Source organism: Scyliorhinus canicula, chromosome 1, assembly GCF_902713615.1.
Source record: "Scyliorhinus canicula chromosome 1, sScyCan1.1, whole genome shotgun sequence".
Lineage (NCBI taxonomy): Eukaryota > Metazoa > Chordata > Chondrichthyes > Carcharhiniformes > Scyliorhinidae > Scyliorhinus > Scyliorhinus canicula.
Genome location: NC_052146.1, coordinates 285973204 through 285998719, shown reverse-complemented (window position 1 = coordinate 285998719; position 25516 = coordinate 285973204). Strand labels below are relative to the sequence as shown.

Here is a 25516-nt window from a genome sequence, read left to right as displayed (position 1 = left end):
TTCTGTCGCCGACCCCCTCTCCTCTGGGGTCAGCCATACTTACCTCGTGGACATGCCCCTGCATGCCTGGGTTGCCTTTTGTTCGTAGGCCATCCATGATGGCCACCTCCTCCTTCCAGCCGTCTCCATGTGCGACCTGCTGCAAACAGCATTCTACCCTCCCCCGTCCCAGAGCTCTTCTACCAATGCGAATCTCCTTTCCCCGATCCCCCATTACTTACCCCTCCCCTCCCTTGCCTCTCACCACCTGTCCGCTCTGTTTGTCGCTCTTTACCCTCCTGCTAGGCACTCCCTCCCTAGAGGTGCGTTGTAGCCCCCACCCCCCTTTTCCTACTCCCGTGCACCAGCTTTCTCACTAGTGTAGTGGCTCCTTCCTGGAAACAGATTATTTTGTATCCCCCCCCCCCCACACCGATTGTGAAAGCCCATATTAAGATCGTTGACCTTCACTGCTTCTTCCAAAGTACTCTCTTATGGATGAACTAATTTACCTCCTCCGGCATGTCGAAATAGCCCCAATACGTGACTCATAGTCTAGCCGGGTCCTGCATGCTGAACCGCATCTTGCTTTTAAACAGCGCAGTCTTTGCCCTGTTAAATTCTGCCCGGCGCTAGGCCAGGTCCGCTCCAATATCCTGGTACAAGCGAATAGTGTGTCCATCCCACCGCGTGTTATTCACCCACCTTAGAATCCATTCTTTGTCCTAGAATCTGTGGAGCCTTACAATCATTGCCCGTGGTGGTTCTCCCTACTTGGCAGTGAGCTGTGGGACCAGTCCACCTCTGGGGGCTTTGGCGTAGCCATCCTCCCCGACCAGTTTTTGGAGCATCGATTACACGAATCCTGTCGGGTTCCTCCTCTCTGTGCCCTCTGGTAGCCCGATGATCCGTAGGTTCTGCCGGCGGGACCTGTTTTCCTGGTTGACTACCTTCAACTTCAGTGCCTTCTGGGTCGTCATAAACTTTGCCACCAGGGCTTCGAGCGAGGCGACCCAGTTCCCCTGGTCAATGGCTCCCTTTTCCAGGTCCCGCACCGTTGCCTCCTGGGTCCCCAGTCTCCGCTCCACTCTGTCCATTGCCTCCTTTATGGGGAGCCACTGCGGCCTCTACTATCGACCTCACTGTCACCATGACGTCTTCTTTTACTGCTTCTCTGTGCTTCTGGAGTTCCATTGTGATGAACTCCATCAACTTCTCCATCATCGGCTGGGCAAGCGTTGGCGATCCTGTTGGGTCTGCCATGACCGGTTTCTGGGCTGCCGCGCAGGGCTCCCTATTCTGGCATTTCCCCTATCTACCGTTACCATTTTTGCAGCCTGGTTGCTGGTTCATCGGCATCCTGGTTAAGTAGTAGATGGGGGTTATGCTGGGGAACGTTTTGCACTTTTGGTGCCCGTTTGAACGGGGTTAAAAGGTCTAAACAAAAGTTTCTAGGGGAGAGCCACCTTTCGAGCAACTGCTCAGTTCATGGCCGTCACCGTAAGTCATCAACTGCTCCATTTAACCTTTCATCCTTGGATGTGCAAGCTTAGGGTGTTATCAACTTATCTAACTCTGGGACGGAATCACAGCTGAACATAAAATAGTTTTAAAATCAGCATCTAAAAATAAGCACTTGCTAGCAGGTGTGGTCAGAGATTAGGGGCGGCATTCTTCCCTACCCGGCGGGACGGGGGGTCTCGGCGTAGGGGAGTGGCGCCAACCACCCCGGCGTCGGGCCTCCCCAAAGGTGCGGAATTCTCCGCACCTTTGGGGGCTAGGCCCGCGCCGGAGCGGTTGGCAACACGCTGATGGCGCCAAAACCGGCACCAGCGGCCTTTCAGGCCCGCCGCCTGGGCTGGCGGAAAGGCCTTCGCCGGTTCGCTCATGCGCCGGTGGATTCTCTTCTGCCTCCGCCATGGCGGAAGCCGTCGCAGAAGAGAAAGAGTGCTCCCACGGCACTGGCCCGCCCGGCGATTGGTGGGCCCCGATCGCGGGCCTGGCCACCGTGGGGGTCACCCCCCGGGGTCCGATCGCCCCCCCCAGGACCCTGGGGGCCCGCTCCCGCCACCGATCCCGCCGCCACCAGAGGTGGTTGAAATCTCGGCGGCGGGAGAGGCCTCCCAGCGGCGGGACTTTGGCCCATCGCGGGCCAGAGAATCGTCGCAGGGGCCTCGCCGATCGGCGCGGACGTCACGCCAATCGGCGGGGCGTAATTCCCGCCCCCGCTAATTCCCGGGTGGCGGAGAATTTCTGCCATGGCGGGGGTGGGATTTTCGGCGGCCCCGGGCAATTCTCCGACCCTGCTGGGAGTCGGAGAATTTCGCCCCTGTTACTTCTCGCCCCTGCTACGCCAATGGAAGCAAAGTAGCATCCTAATTACTGTCTGGATGAGGTCAGTCAAATTTATTACCATAAATCAGATCAAACCTGGAGCTTTCCAGCCTGCATAGCTTAGGATAGAAATGTCTGATCCCTTTATACATTTATAAGCACATATATAGAAGCACATTTTTTTTTGTTGCACTGTTCAAAAGACAGATGTAGTTTTGCATATTTATGTCTAATTGGCAGGAACATGCTGCTAGTTAACACAGCTTCATATTCTTCACCTCCAGTCTACTTAACACATTATTAGCCCTTTCCTTTTCTCAATCCCATCTTTACTCGGCCCTCTGATGTTTCTGCCAGGCTACCCGGCTCAAGTGGATGTTCACTTCACTTTATCTCCCCCTTAACCAGAGAACTTGTAATGTCACCTTGTCATTGTTGCTTAAGCACTGGAAATAGGATACTCATTCGGAAGCCAGGATATTACACAGCAAATCAAGCCATCATCGTCCAATCAATTTACAACAGAAGACGATGCACTATATTTAGCATTATTTTTATGCATTCTCTCCCAAAGTTTGGGCGGGGCGGGGGGGGGGGGAGGGGGGGGGGGGGGGGGGGGGGGAGAGAACCACTTCAGTTTGTGAGGTGGCACTCCCACAATCTTGGTAGGAAGTTCCTAGGTTTTGATTCAGCGGTGGTGAAGGAACAATAAATGTCCAAGTAGGAAAGTGTGGGACCTGGAATGGACCTTGGAGGTAATGGTGTTTCCATATACCTGTTGTTCTTCTTGGTAGTGGAGGCAGCGAGTTTGTGAGGTGAACAGCTGATGACGTCTTGGTGAATTGCTACAGTGCATCCTGTGGATGGGAGACACTTCAGCAATGGTATGCTGGTGGTGGAGTGTGGGGAAAGTTAGGCCAATATATAAGGTGCTGATCGGATAAGGTGCTTATTAAGGGCCCACTTGACTCTCAATAGTATTGTGACAATATCCATTCAGTCAAATGAAAAGTATTTAATCACCCTCCCAATGTATTTCTTTTAAGTGGTGAATAGATTGAGGAGTTAAAAAGGTAGTCCTGCTGCGGAATATGTAACCTCCTACCTGCTCTGGTTGTTATGATATATACATAGCTGGTCCAACTTTCTGTCGCTCTCCCTCTCCACTAACAGGACAATAATTTTTAACTTAGTGATGGATGACAAGAAACAAATGTAAGTCAGGGTGATAGATAAGTGAGATTTTGTGCAGGATAGAATGCAGAGAAGTACACTAAATGAAGTTTATGGTCTCTAGAGAGGCCATAAGAGGAAAAATAGGTTGGAGATGATGCAGTAGTTGCACAGACGAAGATCATGGGTGGGATTTTGTGGAGAAAGGTGGTAGCTTTGATGGTTTTGAAAAAGACGTTCAGCATTTGATGAGATGGCACCATTTATAATGTCAGCGATCTGGGGACTCCTCCATGGTTGCTCCTCAGTTTTGCAGAACATGATAGAATGAATTTGGAGAGGATGTAAGCAGAGACAGGAGCAAAAACTAGAGAGGGGGAGACAGATAGGTTCAGGGATAGGGCAGGCAGGAGTCTGGAGGACTTGCTGGACAAACAGAATGGGGTAAACAGCAGAGACAGTTGGACAATGATTTCAATCCTATCGATGAAGAAGTCCATGGTGTAGAATATGACATTGGGGGGGGAGGCACAGGGGACAGTTGAATTCAGCAGTTATCCTTGCTCTACAGGATTAATAATGTGTGATTGGCAGAGACGAATGTAGTGGCATTGGAGGCAGTTTGGAGGAAGTTCACCAGATTGATTCCAGGGATGAGGGCCGGGATTCTCCCCTACCCGGCGGGGCGGGGGGTCCCGGCGTGTTGGAGTGGCGTGAACCACTCCGGCGTGTTGGAGTGGCGTGAACCACTCTGGCGTCGGGCCGCCCCAAAGGTGCGGACGTCTCCGCACCTTTAAAGGGCCAAGCCCTCACATTGAGGGGTAGGCCCACGCCGGAGTGGTTCCCGCTCCGCCGGCTGGAGTGAACAGTCTTTGGTGCCACGCCAGCAGGGGCCGAAATTACTTGGCTGGCCGGCGTGAGTCCGCGCATCCGGCGGAGCATCAGCAGCTGCTGACATCATCCCGGTCCATGCACAGGGGAGGGGGTCTCTTCCGCCTCCGCCATGGTGAAGACCATGGAAAAGGCGGAAGAAAAAGAATGCCCCCACGGCACAGGCCCGCTGGCCGATCGGTGGGCCCCGATCGCGGGCTAGGCCACCGTGGGGGCACACCCTGGGGTCAGATCGCCCGGGCCCCCCCCCTCAGGACCCTGGCACCCGCCCACGTCGCCAATCCTGCCGGTCAGGTATGTGTTTTGATTCCTGCCGGCGGGAGAGGCTTGTCAGCGGCAAGACTTCGGCCCATCGCGGGCCGGAGAATCGCCGCGGGGGTCCCGCCAACCGGCGCGATTCCCGCCCCCGCCAAATCTTGGGTGACGGAGAATTCGGGACACGGTGGGGGCGGGATTGGCGCCGGCCCCAGGGGTTTGTTGTACGAGGAGATGTTGAACAGTTTAGGCCGATACTCTCCAGAGTTTAGAAGAATGAGAGGAGATCAAATTGAGGTATTCAAGATACTAAAAGGTCTGGATAAAGTAGACGTTGAGCTTATGCTTCCTCGTGTGGGGCATTTTAAAACGAGAGGTCATAGTCTTAGAATAAGAGGCAGAAAATTTTAAACAGATTTGAGGAGAAGCTACTTCTCCCAAAGGGTTGTGAATCTGTGGAATTCACTACCCTAGAGTGTGGTGGATGTTGGGATAGTGAATAAATTTGAGGAGTTACAGATTTTTAATTGATAATGGGTTGAAGGGTTATGGAGAACGGGCAGGACAGTGGAGTTGAGGCCAGGATGGGATCAGCCATAATCACATTGAAGGTGATTAAGGCTCAGGAGGCCAAATTGCCGACTCCTGATCCTAGTTCATGTGTTCTAGGGAGGAGATACTCTGGTTGATTTTGCAATCCAGCTCTTGGTCTGTAGCATTGTAGGTTATCAGTTGAGGAACATATCAGCCATGATGAATGGCGGAGCAGACTCAATGAGTCAAATGGCCTAATTATGAACTTATATAAGAGGGTAGGCTGAAAACAATTGATGTGGTGCAGACAGTTCTGATGATGGATGGATAAAGCAGGATTTGGACAATGATGACAAGGCTGCATGCTTAAGGGTTCAGGCAGCAAGGGAGCATAGCGGAAAGAGAGTGTTTACGTGATTAACGGGATCAGAGGTGGGGTTGCGTGATTGCATGATGCACAAGTGTAGTTGCAAATGCAGGATGTGAGATACCTTATTTAAGTATACAATATACATATAAGATTTAGACTTAGTTTATATAATGACCCCGTTGGGGGCTAAGGACCATGCTCTATACGATTGCCCCCAGTATTTGGGAGTGGGGTTTCCCCTTAAGGGGAAACTTCCGGGTATAAATCCCTGACCTGCAGGGTGGCTCTTCGGAGAGAGGAGTTGTTGCTTTGTGATTTTGTGTATACCGTAATAAACCTTTGTTCATTCCTATTCTATCATGCGTTTCTTCCGTTGGATTCTATACTTCAATCTCATATGATTAAGGTTTTTGTATTATTTTCTTTTGATGAGTTGATTTGAACTGTAGTTAGAAATGATGAAATTGTTCATTCCCAGGAGGCTTTAGGGTTTTCTGTATTAGTGCGCAATTACTGTTTATTTTCTGTCGAGTTGCAGGATAGCTGTTGACTTCTTTTTGTCACTGTTGTGACATTGCTTTAAGTGAATATGCATAAGCAATTAACCAGGATGCAAAGCAGCATGTGATCTGCACCTAGTAGAGTGCACAAAGGAACTGTAGCGGAGCTCTCTGTGTGAGTAATAGTTGCCGAAGCCCTAAAGTAAATCTGTGTGCTGAGACATCCTGTAATGTATCTTCAAATAAACCAAACCCAAGTATAGTTTACCAGTTCTGTATGTGAGAGATTTGTGAGTTTGTGTAAAGTAGACACAGAAAAACAACATGATGGCAGTGATGAGAGTTTGAAGACCACAGGAGGAGCCAGGCAAGAGCTGATGCAATACTGATACTGTATTTGCACTGAAACTCCGGGAGGCAAAGTCCCTGTACAGAACCCTTTGTTCTGTGCTTTGTAGAACAGTATCTGATTTGTGCTGGATTGGTGGTTAATGGGGACAACAAACTGGTTCAGAACTGTGCTGTACTGTGTGGTGGGCTTTGAATCAGCAGTAAAAGCTGCAGGGCCATCAAGATGTCCTCAGGTATCATTCCCGCATAAAAGACAAAAGTGTGAATTGGGGAAAAACCTGAAAAGCAACCAAATAAAGGGAAAAAGTATAAAAAACACAGCAACTGCACTGGTGCATCTCTCCAAAGAGTGGAGAGGTTACACACCCCCTACATATTAGGAGTGTCCATAAAAGACAGAGAACGTCACAAAGATGACCACCAAATTTCCCTTCATGAATTGGAAGGCCACAGATGTCTTATCTGAATTTAGATTTTCCAAAGGATGAAACAATGCTTCTTAGATTTATCTGTCACAGGGCAGCATGGTGGCCTAGTGGTTAGCACAACCGCCTCACGGCGCTGAGGTCCCAGGTTCGATCCCGGCTCTGGGTCACTGTCCGTGTGGAGTTTGCACATTCTCCCCGTGTCTGCGTGGGTTTCGCCCCCACAACCCAAAAATGTGCAGTGTAGGTGGATTGGACACGCTAAATTGCCCCTTAATTGGAAAAAATAATTGGGTAATCTAAATTTAAAAAAAAAAAGATTTATCTGTCACAGAACCAGATAAATAAGCAGTGAAAATAAGCGGTGAAAATAAAGATAGCCATTGGAAATGACGAGTTGCATAGGATCAACTCGTCTGTGTGCAGCCTGTGGCAGCACGGTAGCATGGTGGTTAGCATAAATGCTTCACAGCTCCAGGGTCCCAGGTTCGATTCCCGGCTGGGTCACTGTCTGTGTGGAGTCTGCACGTCCTCCCCGTGTGTGCGTGGGTTTCCTCTGGGTGCTCCTGTTTCCTCCCACAGTCCAAAGATGTGCGGGTTAGGTGGATTGGCCATGCTAAAATTGCCCGTAGTGTCCTAATAGTAAGGTTAAGGGGGGGGGGGGTTGTTGGGTTACGGGTATAGGGTGGATACGTGGGTTTGAGTAGGGTGATCATTGCTCGGCACAACATCGGGGGCCGAAGGGCCTGTTCTGTGCTGTACTGTTCTATGTTCTAACACTTCAGGCCTGTCTGAGTAGGATCAGATATGGAAGATGCTGGAGGATCAGTTTTGTGGGAAGGTGAAGTTCAGAATTCACTGTTTGTCAAGAGTCCATTATAAGGGCAAGGACTGCGATTTTTCAGAAGCTGAGCTGTCCGAATGCTGTCTCAATAGAGCTGGTTATAGTTTCTAAGCTGATCAAAGCTTTACAAAAAAACTTTTATAGAAAAAGAAAGGTGATAATATTGACACAATACAAAAAAATGGTGGAAAATAAAAAGCCATTGCGGCTGCACAATGACACTTGGAAGCATTAGGTGAAGCTACTGTTATTGACGCAATAGCCAGGACACAGAAAACAAGCAAGTCGAGTGGGAAGTGCATTTTACTGCACCTACTGCGAAACTGTCCTGCGCGCCAAGATATGCAAGGTACGCAGTGTAAAACGACATTGGGCTCGCCTATGTAGCAAATCTGGTTCCAGAGGTGTGACCAGAAGTTACAATAATATACTAATAGACAACTAAACGGGGGGGCACAATGACGCAGTAGCTAGCCTCGCGACACCGAGGACCCGGGTTCGATCCCGGTCCGGATCATGTCCGTGGGTCTCACCCCCAGAACCCAAAGTTGTGCAGGGTAGGTGGATTAGCCACGCTAAATTAACCCTTAATTGGGAAAAAAAGATACAACTAAACAAAGTATATGCGGCATACTAGCAGCAACAACAGCGAGTGCGCCAGAGACCCGCATAAATGAGAGCACATACACTATTGCCACAATGTAGATTCACAGTAGATAAATCTTTAACTGGAAAATGAACAGGTTTTCTACCTTGTGAAGGTGACATGATGTGTAGATGAAGTAAAACACTTTTGTTACTAACAAAACGCAAGGGTTTTGAAGAAAAGTCATATTAGACTTGAAATGTGAACTCTATTTCACTGTCCACGGATCTGCAAAGCCAGCTGTGTTTTTCCAGCACTTTTTGTTTTTGGTCTGCACTGAGTGCTGCCTTGTTGCAGCAGAATGTAGCTGGAGTTTGATGAAACAGAGAATCTCAAGGGAGAAATTTTTAAAAATAATTTAATTTAAGGGCTAATTTCAATCTAAAGTCTAGTTTGTTCTTTAATTTAGCAATTAACTGAGACTTCCGGTTGCGGTGATGCGGAGCTAAGCCGCACGTTCGGTGGCTCTCGCTATTTTCGGTCTTTTGGGCTTTTTTAAGGGCCCGTAGCGGTGCTGTTTGGACTTTGCCCTGTGTGGGAACATTTTTTCTAAGATTCTCCGCCGGTGGATGGCCTGGACTAGGAGTGGAGCAGTCAAAAAATTGGCTTTGGAGCAGAGAAAGGTGCAAGGCAGGAAAAGCAAGATGGCGGCGGGCGGGGAAGCAGCAGCGTGGCAGCAGTGGGCGCGGGAGCAGCAGGAGCTGCTTCAGCATTCCTTCATGGAGCTGAAGGCAGAGACTCTGGAACGGTTTAAGGCCCCCCTGGACAAGCACATGGCGACCCAGACGGCTCAGGGTGCGGAGATCCAAGAGCTACGACAAAAGGCCTCGGAGAGTGAGGACGAACTCCTTGGCCTGGCGGTGAAGGTGGAATCACACGAGGCGCTCCATAAGAAGTGGTCAGCGAGGATGTAGGAGATGGAGAACCAGGCCCGTCGGAAGAACCTGCGGATTCTGGGCCTCCCAGAGGGGCTGGAAGGTTCGGATTTTAGGGCCTATGTGACTATGATGTTGAACTCGCTAATGGGTGCGAGGTCGTTCCAGGGACCCTTGGAGCTGGAGGATGCCCATCGGGTGCTGCTGCGGAAACCCAAGCCAAACGAGCCGCCTTGGGCGGTGCTGGTTCGTTTTCACCGCTTTGTCGACCGTGAGTGTGTGCTGAGATGGGCGAAGGAGAGGAGTAGCAAGTGGGAGAATACGGAGATCAGGATCTACCAAGACTGGAGTGCGGCGGTGGCAAAGAGAAGGGCTGGTTTTAACCGGGCGAAGGCAGTGCTCCACAAGAAGGGGGTCAAGTTTGGCCTGTTACAGCCGGCCCGCCTGTGGGTCACTTATAAAGATCGGCAGCTCTATTTTGACTCCCCGGAGGAGGCCTGGACTTTCGTCCAGGCAGAGAAGCTGGACTTGAACTGAGGACTGGGGAACGGTGTACACAGCCTCCGCGGAGGCTTTGTCCTCCTTGGTATCCTTTCGCTTTAATCGGTTCTATTGGATGATGTTTTTTGCTGTTCTACTTTTTTGCTTTTTGGGACTGTAATCTGTTTACTTGGGTGTTTTGTCATGTTTGGATTTTTGTTTTTCACTGGTTGAGATTTTGGGTGGGGTTCGCGGTCCTGTTGGGTCATGTGCCCGTCTTTTCCCGCGTTTTGGGTCAGGGGGGCGGGGCTTGGGATGGAAGGGCGGGCTTTTCTCCCACGCTGGAGGAGCAGGGGGCGGGCCGGCACTGGGGGGATGGTGGTATGGCTCTGGGGAGGGTCATTGGGGTGGCGGGAGCAGCCAGGGTCAGAAGGAGTCGGCTGACTTACGGAAGTACAATGGAAGGGGTTACGCAGCTAGGGGGGGGGCCCTAGCTTGCTGCTGGAATGGCCGAGAAGGAGCTGGAGCGTGTCGAGGAGGTCGGAATGGGGGTACACCCGGGGGACCAGGAGGGGGTGATTGGTAGGCTCCCACTGAAAAGGGCGGAGAGGAGCTTCAGGTACTTGGGGGTTCAGGTGGCCAGGAGCTGGGGGGCCTTGCATAAGCTTAACCTCACAAGGCTGGTGGAGCAAATGGAGGAGGAGTTTAAGAGGTGGGACATGCTGCCGCTGCCTCTGGCGGGTAGGGTGCAATCAGTCAAGATGACGGTGCTCCCGAGATTTCTGTTCCTGTTCCAGTGCCTCCCCATCCTTATCCTGAAGGCCTTTTTCAGGCGGGTTAACAGGAGCATTACGGGGTTTGTGTGGGCACACGGGACCCCGAGGGTGAGAAGGGTGTTCTTGGAGCAGGGCAGGGATAGGGAGGGGCTGGCGCTGCCCAGCCTCTGTGGGTACTATTGGGCTGCCAACGCAGCAATGGTGCGTAAGTGGGTGATGGAGGGGGAGGGGACAGCATGGAAGAGGATGGAGAAGGCGTCCTGTGTGGGCACGAGCCTGGAGGCGTTAGTAACGGCGCTGCTGCCGCTCCCTCCAACGAGGTATACCACGAGCCCGGTGGTGGTGGCTACCCTCAAAATTTGGGGGCAGTGGAGGCGGCATGGGGGAGGGGGGGGGGATTCCTGAGTTGGCACAGGGCAGGTGTAAGGAGGTTGGGGGACCTGTTTATAGACGGGAAGTTCGCGAGCCTGGGTGAGCTGGAAGGGACGTTCGGGCTCCCCCCGGGGAACACCTTTAGGTACATGCAGGCAAGGGCGTTTGTCAGGTGGCAGGTGGCGGAGTTCCCTCTGCTGCCACCGCGTGGGATCCAGGACAGGGTGCTCTCGGGGGTGTGGGTTGGATCTCGGCAGCGTACCAAGTGATGCAGGAGATGGACGAGTCCTCAGTCGAGGAGCTGAAGGGTAAATGGGAGGAGGAGCTGGGTGAGGAGATAGAGGAGGGGACGTGGACGGACGCCCTGAGGAGGGTGAACTCCTCCTCTTCTTGTACGAGGCTTGGCCTCATACAGTTTAAGGTGCTGCATAGGGCTCACATGACCGGGACAAGGATGAGCCGGTTCTTTGGGAGCGAGGACAGATGTATTAGGGTCTCAGGGAGCCCAGCAAATCATGCCCATATGTTCTGGGCATGCCCAGCGCTGGGGGAATTTTGGAAGGGTGCAGCAAGGATGCTGTCGAGGGTGGTAGGATCCGGGCTGGGGGCTCGCAATATTTGGGGTGGCGGTGGAGCTGGGAGTGCAGGAGGCTAAAGAGGCCGGCATTCTGGCCTTTGCGTCCCTAGTAGCCCGACGGAGGATTCTTCTTCAGCGGAATGATGCGAGGCCCCCAAGCGTGGAGGTCTGGGTCAACGATATGGCAGGGTATATTAAATTAGAGAAGGTGAAATTTGCCCTAAGGGTATCAGTGCAGGGGTTTTTCAGGAGGTGGCAGCCATCTCTGGATTTCCTGGCAGAACGATAGAAGGCCAGTAGCAGCAGCAACCTTTGGGGAGGGGGGAGGGGTCGTTTCTTTGTTTTGGACTGAAGGAACGTGCATAGATGTTCTGTGCTAATGACAGGCGCTATTTGTTTTTTCTTTTGTGTATACACGGGGGGGGGGGGGGGGGGGGGGGGGGGTTCTGTCATTTCTGTTGAAGGGACGGGCAGTTGTTTTGTGGGAATGACGGGTGTTCATTTATCTCTTCCTTTGTATATGCACGGTGGGGTTCTTTGTAATTTTTTTCTTTTTGTTGTTGATATTTGTGAAAATTTGAATAAAAATTATTTAAATTTTTAAAAAAAATTTTAGTAATTAACTAAAAGTTTCTCTTTTGACTGGGTGAAGTTTAATTGCAGCTTTAAAACAGGGGTTTACAGTCTCTTAGCTGAAGCTAGTTAATTGTTAGACAACTGGTTTAATCCAGTTTGAGAAGCTTTGAATTAGGGGCCATAAAAGGAAGGCTCCTTCAGTGCTGCCTTGTTGCATCAGCTGGAGTTTGGTGAAAGAGGGAGGAGGTGATCAGTCCCTTCTTTCTCTGATTCTGCTCTTAAAGTAAAAGCAAAGTATTCGTGAATTTAGAGCACATGCGAAAGAGGGACTTTAAGTAACTCTTACAGTACCGAACACCGGAGGTCAGAGAGCAAGAGTGAATCTGGCGAGGAGCAGTTGAGCAGAACAGTGGAAAAAACTTTAAAAGGAGGAGCCCAACGTACCTTCACTCAATCCAGAGGCAGAGCTCTGGAAGTGACATTAGGGCAAGTGGAAGCTGCTGATTGGATGAGTATGGATGGTGAATATTTATGCTACCATTATTGCTTCTAGTTTGTAAAGTCTTTATTTTGTGATTTATAGTTTGTAAGGGCTCTATTCTGTATTAATGAGATCAAGGGAATAAGGGCCCCAAAGTATTTGATACTATTTGATTTTTAAGAGTCCTTTAAAGGTTTAATCCAATGGGGTAAGTCATGGCAGGAGAGCTCAAGGCTGTGGTTTGCTCCTCCTGCTCCATGTGGGAAACCAGGCACACTTCCAGTGTTCCATAGAATCACTACAGTGCAGGAGGAGGCCATTTGACCCATCAAGTCTGCATTGACCTGTCTGGGCCAGTATGTGTGCAAAGTGTCTCCAGCTTCAGTTTCTGGAAGCCAGGGTTTCGGGGCTGGAGCAACGGTTGGGGACACGGTGAAGCATCTGCGAGGCAGAGGGTATCATGGATAGCACGTATAGAGAGGTGATCACACTGCATGCTAAGATTCCACAGGCAGGAAGGAAATAAATAACCACTAGGCAGAGCAAGAGGATGAGGCAGGCAGTACAGGAATCTCCTGTGGTTATTCCCCTACAAAACAGATATACTGTTGAGGGGAATAGCCTTGCAGGGGAAGGCAGCAACAACCAATTTTGTTGCACTGCGGTTGACCATGCTGCACAGGGGAGGAGTAAAAAGTGTGTCAATGCAATAGTTGTAGGCAATTCAATTTTAAGGGGAATAAATGGGTGTTTCTGTGGCCGAAAATTAGACTCCTGGATGGTATGGTCAAGTATGTCTCAGGGTCACTACAGGATATTCTGGTGGGGCAGGGTGAACAGCCAGTGGTCATGGTACACATCAGTACCAATGACATAGGTTAAAAAAGGGATGAAGTCTTAAAAGCTGAATATAGGGAGTTAGGAAGCAAGCTGAAAAGTAGGACTTCAAAAGGTAGTGATTTCAGGATTACTACCAATGTCACATGCTAGCAGAGTAGAAATAACACAATATATCAGATGAATATGTGGCTGGAAAGATGGTACAACGGGGAGGGCTTCAGATTCCTGGGGCATTGGGACCGGTTCTGGGGGAGGCGGGACCAGTACAAACTGGATGGATTACACCTGGGCATTACCGGGGGTGATGTCCTGGGGTGAGTATTTGCTCGTGTGGTTGGGGAAGGTTTAAACTAGAATGGCAGGGGGATGGGAACCTAAACAGGGTGACAAGGGAATGAGAAACAAAGACAGTAAGGAAAGAACAAACAGTAAAATGCAAAAATGGTTGGCTGGGTAATCAAGGGCGAGAGGCAAACAGGGCCACAGTACACAGTAAAATTGGAAAAAAGATTTTATACCTTAAAGCACGAAGCATTCGGAATAAGATAGACAAACTGATGGCACAAATTGAGGTAAATCCATTATGGAAAATGGTTACAAGAAGATCAAAACTGGGAACTTAATATCCAGGAATGTTTGACCATTTGGAAGGATGTGAAAGAAGGAAAAGGTGGTGGTGTAGCACTGTTAATAAGATATTAAATGAGGACAGTTGAAAGACCAGCTAGAGTCTGATATAGAGTCCATTTGGTTCGAGGTAAAATACAGCAAGGGAAAGAAGACATTGGTAGTAGTGCAGAGACGCCCAAACGGTAGCCACACTGTGTACGAAAGGGTATAAATCAACAAATAATAGGAGCATGTAAAATGAATAGAGCAATAATTATAGGTTACTTTAATCTTCATGTTGGTTTGACTAATTAAGTTGTAAAGGGTAGCTAAGGCAACAAATTCATACAGTGCATTAGGGATAGTTTCCTCGAGCAATACAAGCAATTTCCTGGAGCCAACCAAGGAACAGGCTACCTTGGATCTAGTAATGAGACGGGTTTAATAAATGACCACAGAGTAAAAGATCCCTTAGGAAGTAGTGATCATAACATGATAGAATTAAATACATTTGAGAATGAGAAACTTGGGTCAAAAACAACTGTGTTTAACTTAAATAATGGGAATTACAATGGAATGAGGATAGAGTTAACTGAAGTGGACTGGGCCGATAGATTAGCAGGAAAGCCAATAAACAAGCAGTGGCAGACATTTGAGGTGGCAATTCATGACTCAGCAAAGACATATCCCAGTAAGGAGGAATGCTTCTAAGAGGGATAATCCAACCATGACTAACCAAGGAGAATCTTCAGTTGAAAAAAAAGTATATAAGGAGATAAAAGTCAATGATAGCCCCAAAGATTCGGATAAATTCAGAATCCAGCAGAGGAAGACTAAATAGATAATAAAGAGAGATAAAATAAACGAGGGCAAACTAACGAGGAATATAAAAATTTATTTAAATATTTTTTTTTTTAAAAGGAAGAGACATCAAAGTGAAAATAGGCCCCTTAGAAAATGAATCTGGGGAGATAGTTATGGAACAAGGAAATGGCAGAGGAGTTAAACAGATACTTTGCATCAGTCTTTATCGTCGAAGATACTTCAACCATTCCACTAATACGAAGAATACGGGGGAGCAATTAAATACCATCACCAGATAAATAGCATTAGATAAACTAATGGGGCGAAAGCAGATAAGTCTCCAGACCCCGATGGCTTGCATCCTAGGATCCTAAAAGAAGTAGCTACAAGTGATAATGGATGCACAGGCTATAATGTTCCAAACATTCTTGGATTCTGGGGAAGTACCGGAGGATTGGAAAACTGCCAATGTGACACCCCTATTCAAAATGACAGGGAGGCAAAAAGCGGGTAAGCACAAGCCGATTAGAAGGGGTTTAAGACACTAAAAGATTTGTTTTTTGGGGGTCGGTTTGCAGGATTGAAGGAGCTGGAAGCGAAGTATGGGCTGGAGCAGGGAGAAATGTTTAGATACATGCAGGTTCGAGATTTTGCCAGAAAGGAGATACAGAGCTTCCCGGTTGAGCCACCCTCCACATTCCTGGAGGATGTGCTGACGACAGGAGGACTGGAGAAGTGGTAGTATCGGCGGTTTACAAAGCTATTTTGGAAGAGAAGGCACCACTGGAAGGGATCAAAGCAAAGTGGGAGAAAGAGTTAGGAGAGGATATGGAGGAGGGGTTCTGGTGTGAGGTGCTCCGGAGTGTGAATGCCTCCACCTCGTGCGTGAGGTTGGGGCTGATACAGCTGAAGGTGGTATACAGAGCACACCTCACGAGGATGAGGATGAGCCGATTCTTTGAAGGAGTAGAAGATGTGTGTGAACGTTGTGGGCGGGGGGCTAATCACGTTCATATGTTTTGGTCCTGTCCAAAGCTGGAGGATTACTGGAAGGAGGTTTTTAGGGTTATCTCTAAAGTGGTGCACGTGAAACTGGACCCGGGCCCTCGGAAGGTCATATTCGGGGTGTTGGACCAGCCAGGGTTGGAAACAGGTGCGGAAGCAGATGTTGTAGCCTTCGCCTCGTTGATCATGCAAAGGCGGATCCTGATGGGATGGAGAGCAACCTCTCCATCCTGTGCCCTGGCGTCGCGGGACAGCCAACACCATCTCGTGGGACGTTGCTATGTAAATCCTGCCCATTGTGAGCGCGATCACTTTTTTGGCAAATCTGCATATTAGAGCGAGTCTCACTCTAATGCGCAGATTCTCGAGGTACCTGAGGCTTTGGGATTCATCCCCTTCACTTCGGAGACCTCGGGCAAGCTCCTTTTGATACTGGTCTCCACAAATGGGGACTATATGAAACGGCACTCGTGGGGGTCTCCCAGGAGTTTTGATGCCCCCAGTTGTATGCCCCTTGGGCATGGTGCCCTGGTGCCACCTGGGCACCCTGTCAGTGCCAGCCTGGCAACCACACTTTCCCCACTGAGTTCCCTTGTACAACAAAGTCACACTTGTCATGGGACTTCATTCCCAATTAGTTGAATCGCACCCATAGGATTCTTGAGGTGCTTGACAGGATAAATGCTGAGATGATGTTTCCCATCATGGAGAGTCTAGGGCCAGAGAGCATAGTCTCAGAACAAAGGGGTTCCAATTTAAGACTGAGATGAGGAGGAATTTTTTCTGAGGGTTGTGTCTTTGGAACTCCTTGCCACAACGGAGAGCTGTGGGGCAGAGTCCTTGTATATATTTAAGGCCGAGATAGATTCTGAATCAGTAAGGGAATCAAGTGTTTCAGGAAAGTTGATGTGAGGAATGTCAGATCAACTATAATCCTATTGAATGGTGGAGCAAGTGGGAGAGGCCAAAAAGCCTACTCCTATTTCTAATGGTCTTGTTAGAATAGACAACTATGACCCGACCTAAGAAACAACATGGTCTTAAGAGGGTGACATCTCAAAAAGGGTTAGGAATGTGCATTATGCAAACTGGCAAACCAATTGCATTTGGTTCAATGACAATTATTTGAACATTGAGCATGAGACACTCACTCTGGTATTTGGCATCACATGCATCTATTTGGCAAAAGTGCAGAAAATGATTATAAACCATCGGAAATGATCTGATGCAAGCCTCTGATGAAACACTAAACAGGTTAACAAATCCAAAAACTATTGCAGAGGTATTGCCAGACCTACAAGTAGATGTTGTAGCTATCAATGTAGGAGGTGCTCAATGGCGATCTTATAAGTTTTGGTCAACATAAATGCAACCAACTTCAGGAAGAAACAGCAAATGGTCCACCACTCAAGACTTAATGGGGAGTTATTGGAGAATCAGAAAAAGGTTGCAGTACAAGTTGCCATTCAGCTCATCAAGCCTGCAACGGCTCTCTTGAAAGAGCATTAGCCCTGTAACCTTGCACATTTTCAGATAGCAAATCAATCCCCGTTTGAATACCTCGATTGAACCTGCCTCCACCACCCTCTCTCTCGAAGTTCATTCCAGACTCCAACCACCCTCTGGATGACTCCTATATAACATCAAGGACATGTGGACATGGAGCAAACCAGGCGCCTGGCAAATAAACTGTTTTGGTCAGGGATCAATGCACATAGAGAAGATAATTGGGATGTGCAAGGCATGCCAGAGTCAGTAACATCAATACAAAGAACCTCTATACCCTAATAAGATTCAATTCTAGCTCTGGTCTAAAATTGCAACAAATTTATTCACTATCCACGGTGACTTATTTTCCCTCATCACTGATTACTTTTCCAAGTTCACAATTAGCTGGCAACTGAAGGATTCTTCAAGTGTGTCCATGGCAGACACAATGAGTGCAATATTCAGTTTGTTCGGTACGGATTGTATCAGATAACAGACCATAATAAATTGGCAGAACTTGTAGGTACATGATGCGGTGTTGTTCCTTGTCTCAGAATAAAGCTCGTAGTCTTAAAGTTGAAGTAGATGCTTTATTGCGAGTTTGTTCTCTCTCCAGCTCTTAACTTGTTACATCTGAGCTGCCTGTCTGTTCTGCTCCCAGCTGCCGTTCCTGTGAAGTGCCCTCAACTTCCTGTCTGTCTCTATTTATACCTCTCCCATGCTCCCTCTGGTGCTTGCTCAGTGGTATTGCATCTACATTGACCCCTTGTATAGAGATTACACCCCCCACTTTTTTTTTCTTTTACATATATCTGTACAGTGGTAAAGAATTGTACAAAACAGTTAATTACTTATGATATGTTTATGATATGTATATCTGTACAAGTGGTGATGATATTGGTTATTATTCAAAGTCAGTTGATATTTATGAGTCCAATCTGAATAAAAACATTTGAGTCCAAACTTTTTTATGAATTTATTCGGTGAGTTTTTTTTCGTTGATGTGGTGATATTGATATTGCAACTCCTTTGTGAATGTCGTCAGTGTTCTTGTGTGTGAAGTAACCAACAAGTCACCCAGAGGTGTTTGAATGGTGAAACCACTGATGTTGACTGACGTGGACTTTTCTTTTTCAGTGCGTGTGGTATCAATTTAGTGTGTCATCTGCCTTGAAAGCTGGTGTGCTTGCTTGTTCTGGAGCAGATGTGAATCCATGAGATTCTTTGTCATGCCATGGCATGTTTGTAGTCTTTTCATTGTTTTGCAGTGGCATTGTCCTTCATGTGCAAAGTTGTACCATGTTGTACAGGTAGTTGTTTTATTGCTGGTGTTTCTGTCTTTCTTGTTGTTGGTGTTTTTGTCGTGCTTGTTGTTTCTGTTTTTGTTGTTGTGCTTGTTGTCTTTGTTATGCTTCTTATAGTTTTTGTTGTTGTGTTTGTTGTTTCTGTTGTTGCTGTTGTTTTTGTTGTTGCTGTTGTTTTTGTTTCTGCAGTGCTTCTTGTGGTTTTTGTAGTTCTTGTTGCGCTTCATGTTGTTGCTGTTGTTGTTGTTCTTGTTTTTGCTGTGCTTCTTGCAGTTTTTGTTGCGCTCAATGAGTGTTCAGTGTGGATAATTTGAGTAATTGTCAGTCATTGTGTGTGTGTCCTTTGTGGTATCTGTTACATTGAGCGTTTCTTCTAGAGAATGGTGAGAATGATGTTGGTGACACGAGTCATTTGTGGTGGATTTGATTTCTCCTCTTTGCTTCCTTGGTGCCCCTCTTCTGGAGTCATTTGTGGTAGATTTGATTCCTCTTCTTTGCTTTCTTGGTGCTTCTTCTGGAGTCAAAGTCTTCACGATTTCATTTTCTTGTTGGTCTTGGTGCTCCTCTTCTGGAGTCAAAATCTTCAAGATTGCAATTGACGTGGTCTCTCTGGACTCTTGGGTAGCCCTACGCTGATTGTTGAGTGCTTCTGTACAGATGAGCTGAGTTTTGTTAGACTCGCTATGATCCTGCATGTCAATTGTGATCACATTGTCACTGTTTTCACGTATAGTGGGTAGCCTTACATTATCGTCTTGTTAATTATGTGAGCTTGGTAGACTTTCATAGTCTGCTTCTGGTTGCTCAGATGCAGTGGGCATACCTTCATGGTTTTGTTCATGCATAGTGTTCACTATGGAGGAGTGTTGCTTGCTTCCATTTTGGAGTCTGTCAACGAGCTGACTGTGGAGGCTTGCGTTGCTCTCTCTGTGGAGTCGTGCAGTGTTCTCGCTCTAGAGTCGATTTGTGCTCTCTGCATGGCGTCGTCTTCTTCTTGGGTATTGATGTCATCCAATGTATCGACGATCTGCCATGGCATCATGGTATTGGATTCATCTACCATGAGTAGAGTCGTGTTGAACTTTGCAATCGTGTTGCTGATGTTGTGATTAGCATATCCGAGTAACTCAGCCATGTCTGAGTAGTACTGTTCGACAGACAAATCATTTCTTTTTGTTTCTGAGTTGTTATCGTTCTCTTCACCTTGGGTAGTGCTGACTGTTTGTTCCAGGGCGTTGTGAAAGTTATTTTCAACTGCTGGTATAATTCAGACATTGTTCTGTCTTTTGAGGTAAGAAAATTGGGTTTTACAGCTTTAAATGTCTTGTTTTCAATTTTCAGGCATTTCCCTTTTAAGTGGGCGAGGTCCGGGTCCTCCTACGTCATGACGCTCGTGACGTCATGCGTAGGAAATGATTGCGCATGTGCAAATCGATCTTCCTTTACTCTGCGTTTTTGTTGTACACTGCGCATGCGCGGCTTGCGCTTAACTGCGCATGAACAGCTTCTGTTTCCTGCGCATGCGCAGATTTTCGTCTTTTGTTCCCCGGAGACTGTAAAATGTGCTCAGACACCATTCTACAGTGGATTTCAGCATATTTTTCTTTGTAAAAAGTTAAAGTTACCTTTTCCCTTCGATCTGGACTTCTCACTCACGATTTCTAGACTGAACCCTTTCTGTTCTGGTAGTGATTGTTTGAGTTTTGCATCACTCGTTCCCTGTGCAATTTAGTCTGTGAGCATACAGTACTCTTAATTCCATACAGTACTCTACAAATTTTTTCAGTATTACTTCTAATTTGGTGCTGTCTTCACCTTTCAAGTAGTTAAAGCAATTATGAATTTCTCTAGCTTCATGTCCTGCATGAGCAGTGCTATCTTCATTTCTTCTGAGGCTGCTTCTAAATCCCTGGCTATGATATACATACTGAACATTTGTTTAAATCTTTTCCAGTCGTTACATAAATTACCGATTGTGTTCAGCTGCGGTGGGGTTCCAACAAATATCATCGAATTAGCAAAGTCGTCCCACATCGAATGTCCGGTAGGAGTTTTCCTTGCCATTTTGGTATTTCTGTAACTGCAGCTTGTGTAATGTTATTATAAGTGTTCTGAAGTCTCCTGGTGCCATGTGTTGTTCCTTGTCTCTGAATAAAGCTCGTAGTCTTAAAGTTGAAGTAGATGCTTTATTGTGAGTTTGTTCTCTCTCCAGCGCTTAACTTATGTTACATCTGAGCTGCCTGTCTGTTCTGCTCCCAGCTGCCGTTCCTGTGACGTGCCCTCTAACTTCCTGTCTGTCTCTATTTATACCTCTCCTGTGCTCCCTCTGGTGCTTGCTCAGTTGTATTGCATCTACATTAACCCCTTGTGTGTGTGTGTGTATATATAAAGATCACTACATATCCTAAATGCATAAACCATGCGGCAGCCTCATTGCCACACTATCTCAGATCCAATGGCCTTGCCAAGTGAATAGTTTACATTGTTAAAACATTAATCATGAAGTACAGAGAAACAAAACTCCACATTGTCACGACACACTTAAGTGGGACACCTTTTGATGTTGGCTTACTGTCACCAGTGGAAATACTGTCCCCAGTGGAAATAATATTCAGAAGGCAGGTTAGGGCAACCTTGCCAAGCCATCACTTGTTCAATTTCTCAGATAAACAGGAGAAACTTCTCAAAAAACAAGGGTGAATGAAGACAGCACATAGCTGATATGCAGGTGTGGAACTGCTTGGTGTTTGATGAACTGAGATTGTTCGTTTCCACTGAACTGTTGTAGCAGTAATTTGCTCAACAGCCACAAGTGGCTCACCTCCCCATCAACTATTGAACAGTGGCAGTGGTGATGTTACTGAATTAGATTCTAAAGGCCCAGTCTTACATCCCAGGGACACCCATTTCATCACAAGCAGCTGGTGGATTTTAAATTAATTTAATTAACAAGTCTCAGTGAGGGCGACCATTAAAACTACTTTGCTGGTTATTCTTACTGGCTCTGTTCTTCATGTGACTCCACACCACAGCCACTTGTGGTGCACATTTAAATGGCCCAGCAAGCCACTCAGTTTTATCAAATGAATAAACTTTGGCGCAATATACAACAAAGGCCAATTGGATCTGTGAAGTTCTCCTTGCTAACATCTGGGTACTTGTGCCAAAATTGGTAGAGCTGTCCCAGAGATGTGTCAAGCAACATAGTTGTACTCACCAAATCATACTGTTGCAGCCAATATCTCGGACTCCTCCAAAAACATTCTTGTGTATGTCGTGTCCGATCAGTAGGGCAGAAAGAATTTAGAAAGGAGCGGCCTGGGAGCTTGTTCATGTCTAACTTGATGCCGTGAACTGTCATGGCATCAAGTTAAACACTGACAAGGAAACTGGCCACTGATTGCCACCTAGCATCCTCCCTCGGCTGACGAATCTTTCATGTTAGAACATAGAACGGTATAGCCCCTTCGGCCCTCGATGTTGTGCCGAGCAATGATCACCCTACTCAAACCCACATATCCACCCGATACCCGTAACCCAACAACCCCCCCCCCCCCCCCCCCTCCTCCTTAACCTTACTTTTGAGGACACTATGGGCAATTTAGCATGGCCAATCCACCTAACCCGCACATCTTTGGACTGTGGGAGGAAACCGGAGGACCCGGAGGAAACCCACGCACACACGGGGAGGACATGCAGACTCCACACAGACAGTGACCCAGCCGGGAATCGAACCTGGGACCCTGGAGCTGTGAAGCATTTATGCTAACCCACCATGCTACTGTGCACTTGGAAGCAACACTGAAGGTAGCACACATACCAAGAATTTAAAAAATAATAAAAATAAATTTAGAGTATCCAATTCATTTTTTTCAATTAAGGGGTAATTTAGTGTGGCCAAACCACCTAAATTGCACATCTTTGTGTTGTGGGGGCGAAACCCACGCAAACACGGGGAGAATGTGCAAATTCCATACGGACATTGACCCAGAGCCGGGATCAAACCTGGGACCTCAGCGCTGTGAGGCAGCAGTGCTAACCACTGCACTACTGTGCTGCCCCTAAAGTAAGAATGAATAATACAAAATCAACCCTTGAAATGAAAATCGCTTATTGTCATGAGTAGGCTTCAATGAAGTTACTGTGAAAAGCCCCTAGTCGCCACATTCCGGCGCCTGTTCGGGGAGGCTGGTACGGGAATCGAACCGTGCTGCTGGCCTGCCTTGGTTTGCTTTCAAAACCAGCGATTTAGCCCTGTGTGCTAAACAGCTGAGAGGATTTTGCCAAAACAGGAATGTTTGGAGAGAGGCGGGAGTGAAAAATAGGTACTTTTAAAAATTGAGTTATTTCATGGTAGGCCCGTGCACATGATCAGCTGACAGAACAACCACGTGAATTGTATGGTGGCTGGGATTTTCCTGCAATTCTCTTTAGTTCCAGAGGGAAAAGCTATACCTCTGCTTAGCATAGACAGTATTACCACTAAGGTCAACAATCTAATGTTTAATGAAAACTATAACAACAATCCCACATCTTATCATTACAAGTGTCCCGGTTTCTTTAAATTAATATGTTTGTAAACAACCACAACCCACCAGCCCCCTCACCATCGCCTCTCATCAACAGGACAGGTTTCAAAACTACTTTTGTGCTCAAGAAACTGAAACTAGTTGAAAATAGTAATTGAAAGTTTTGGTTAACACACAAAAGCACTGTCAGATGCCATTAGTTACGAGACAGAAAATGCTCTTGGGAGTCTAGTCATCATTTTCACGTATTTTTTCTCAGACCGAATAGGCACAAGCTAGTGAAAGTAGATCCCAAATAAATTTCCTCACACAGAATAGGTACAAGCTGGTGAATGTAGATCCCAAACTCAGTTCTGTACGAATAAAGAAGAGGGGGCAATTGGGACAGTATTAAATAATGTACTTACCAAAAGATAAGTACTGGTGTCCTGTTTTCTCCTGTGACCTGGAAGATCAGGAAAAAATTGATTAATCTGCACACAGATTTGCTCAAGTCATTTTAAAACAACTATACTATTATTAAGAGCAGAACTTCAAACAGATTAAAAGCAAAACAATGGGCTGGATTCTCCGGTCCCCCAGCCACATTTTTCTAGGCGGCGTGCTGTTCGCTGCCAGCAGGATTCTCTGTTCCCGCTGCTTGTCAAAGGGATTTCCAAGTTAAGACACCCGCCACCACCGGGAAGCCAGTGGGTGGCGGCACGCTGTCGGTGGGAACAGAGAATACCAACAGCTGGAGAATTCCAGCCAATATCAACCTTTTTCTTTTTTTAAAAAAGTGCCGTAAATAACCCTTTATTCGAATGAGAGGAATTTTTATTGTAATCCTGGCTTTTTCTATTTGCCATTTTCCCATTTCCTGCTTTTCAAAGCCAATTGGAATGCTATATATTGAAAACATTAGCAGTACTTTTGCTGTTTTGTAAAATCAGAAAAGATAAAGACTACATGAAAACATTGGGGATTATAACAAAGACGATCAAGCAAATATTTGGACACACAAACAGTGAAATGGTGTCCAAATGTTTGCTCGATGGTCTTCTTTATAAACCCTGATGCTTTAATTCGGTAATGGTGTATTTTATTACTGTATATGCCACAATGAGAAGAGTTGTATTTAGTCATACCAACATAGTAATAAAGATTATTCACTACAAATCACATTTTTGGCAAATTCTTTAGTTTATAAAAGATTTACTTTAAAAAATCCATTCCCTCAGCTCTTCCAAAGTCTAAACAGTTGCATAACGGGTAGCAATGCATTACAGCCTGAAGTGACCCCAGATTATGGGAGATGGTGGCGTAGTGGCATTGTCACGGGACTAGGAATCCAGAGACCCAGGAAAACGATCTGGACACCTGGGTTGAATCTCACCATGGCAGATGATTGCATTTGAATTCAATGAAAATCTGGAATTATGAAACCATTGTCAATTGTCGTTAAAAAGCAGCTTCATGCCCTTGAGGAAAGGAAGTCTGTTGTACTTACCTGTACCTCCAAATCCATCGCAATGTGGTTTACTCTACTGCCCTCGAAAATGGCCTAACAAGCCACTTTAATGAAGGGGCAATCAGGGATGGCCAATGAATGCTGGCCCAGCCAGCAACACCCACATCCAATATAAAACAAAGATTCAATCTCCAGTCTTCTGCTTTTAGTTGTGGTAGTTTATTCAGTCTACAATTTCCCCTTTTACTTTTGATGTTTCATGCTGCCCATGTCTCTGTTCACACCCCTGCATTTCCAACTCCAACCCGCATACAAGAACACACAAAATAGGAATAGACCATATGGCCTGTGAAGCCTCCTCCACCATTCAATACAACCATGGCTGATCATGGATGTCAACTCAATTTCCTCACCCATTCCCCATATCCCTTAATTCCCTGAGACTGTGTCCCCTAGTTCTCATCTTAGTGAAATGGGAAATGTGAAGTGAGGGTCAGGCAGCTGCGAGGGTGAGGGAGCAAAGGCCAGTAATGCATGTCTGCAGGCAAGAGGTGGGATAAGAGCGTGGGGATCTCAGCCACGGCAGTCCCTCATTCTGCTGAGGGGTTTGGGTTTAGCAGGTGGCAAACCAGGCTTAATTATTCAGAGGGGTGAAGAGGCTGGCTGTCTAGCATGGGCTCAGGGCGGGAAGCCCGTGAGCTGGGGAAGGAAGGAAGTGACATGTTGCATTGCAAAGGATGTTGGAATACAGGTAATTTAGTTTAGTGCTGTGGTGGGGGTTTTAAGATGAGGGATTTATTAGGGGGATTTAGTGCTGTGGTAGTGGTTTTATTCGGGGAGTTAAGTTCAGGTGAGGGTTTAATTGTTGAGGTGGGGGTATTATGAAGTGTGTCTAATTCATAATAATAATCTTTGAATGTCACAAGTAGGCTTACATTAACACTACAATGAAGTTACTGTGAAAAACCCCTAGTTGCCACACTCTGTTGCCTGTTCGGGTGCACTTGGGGAGAATTCAGAATATCCAATTCCATCAACAAGCACAGGA

General features: G+C 47.0%; 2 protein-coding genes across 3 annotated transcripts in view; one reads left to right on the top strand and one right to left on the bottom strand.

Moving 5' to 3' along the window:
- slc30a6 (solute carrier family 30 member 6) overlaps positions 1–25516 on the bottom strand; it is a 169408-nt gene that overhangs the window by 132101 nt on the left and 11791 nt on the right. The window contains 1 exon segment of the mRNA XM_038814568.1: positions 23426–23463. Within this exon segment, the coding sequence (XP_038670496.1) occupies positions 23426–23463 (38 nt within the window).
- Positions 12186–25516, top strand: part of LOC119975081 (protein CEBPZOS-like) — a 36070-nt gene continuing 22739 nt past the window's right edge. The window contains exons 1-2 of one of the 2 annotated variants that reach the window (XM_038814599.1): positions 12186–12479; positions 20444–20533. In XM_038814599.1, the coding sequence (XP_038670527.1) occupies positions 20527–20533 (7 nt within the window). In that variant the 5' untranslated portion in view covers positions 12186–12479; positions 20444–20526. Of the gene's footprint in view, positions 12480–20443; positions 20534–25516 lie in introns of those variants that run through there. The other variant, XM_038814589.1, reaches the window with a different exon arrangement.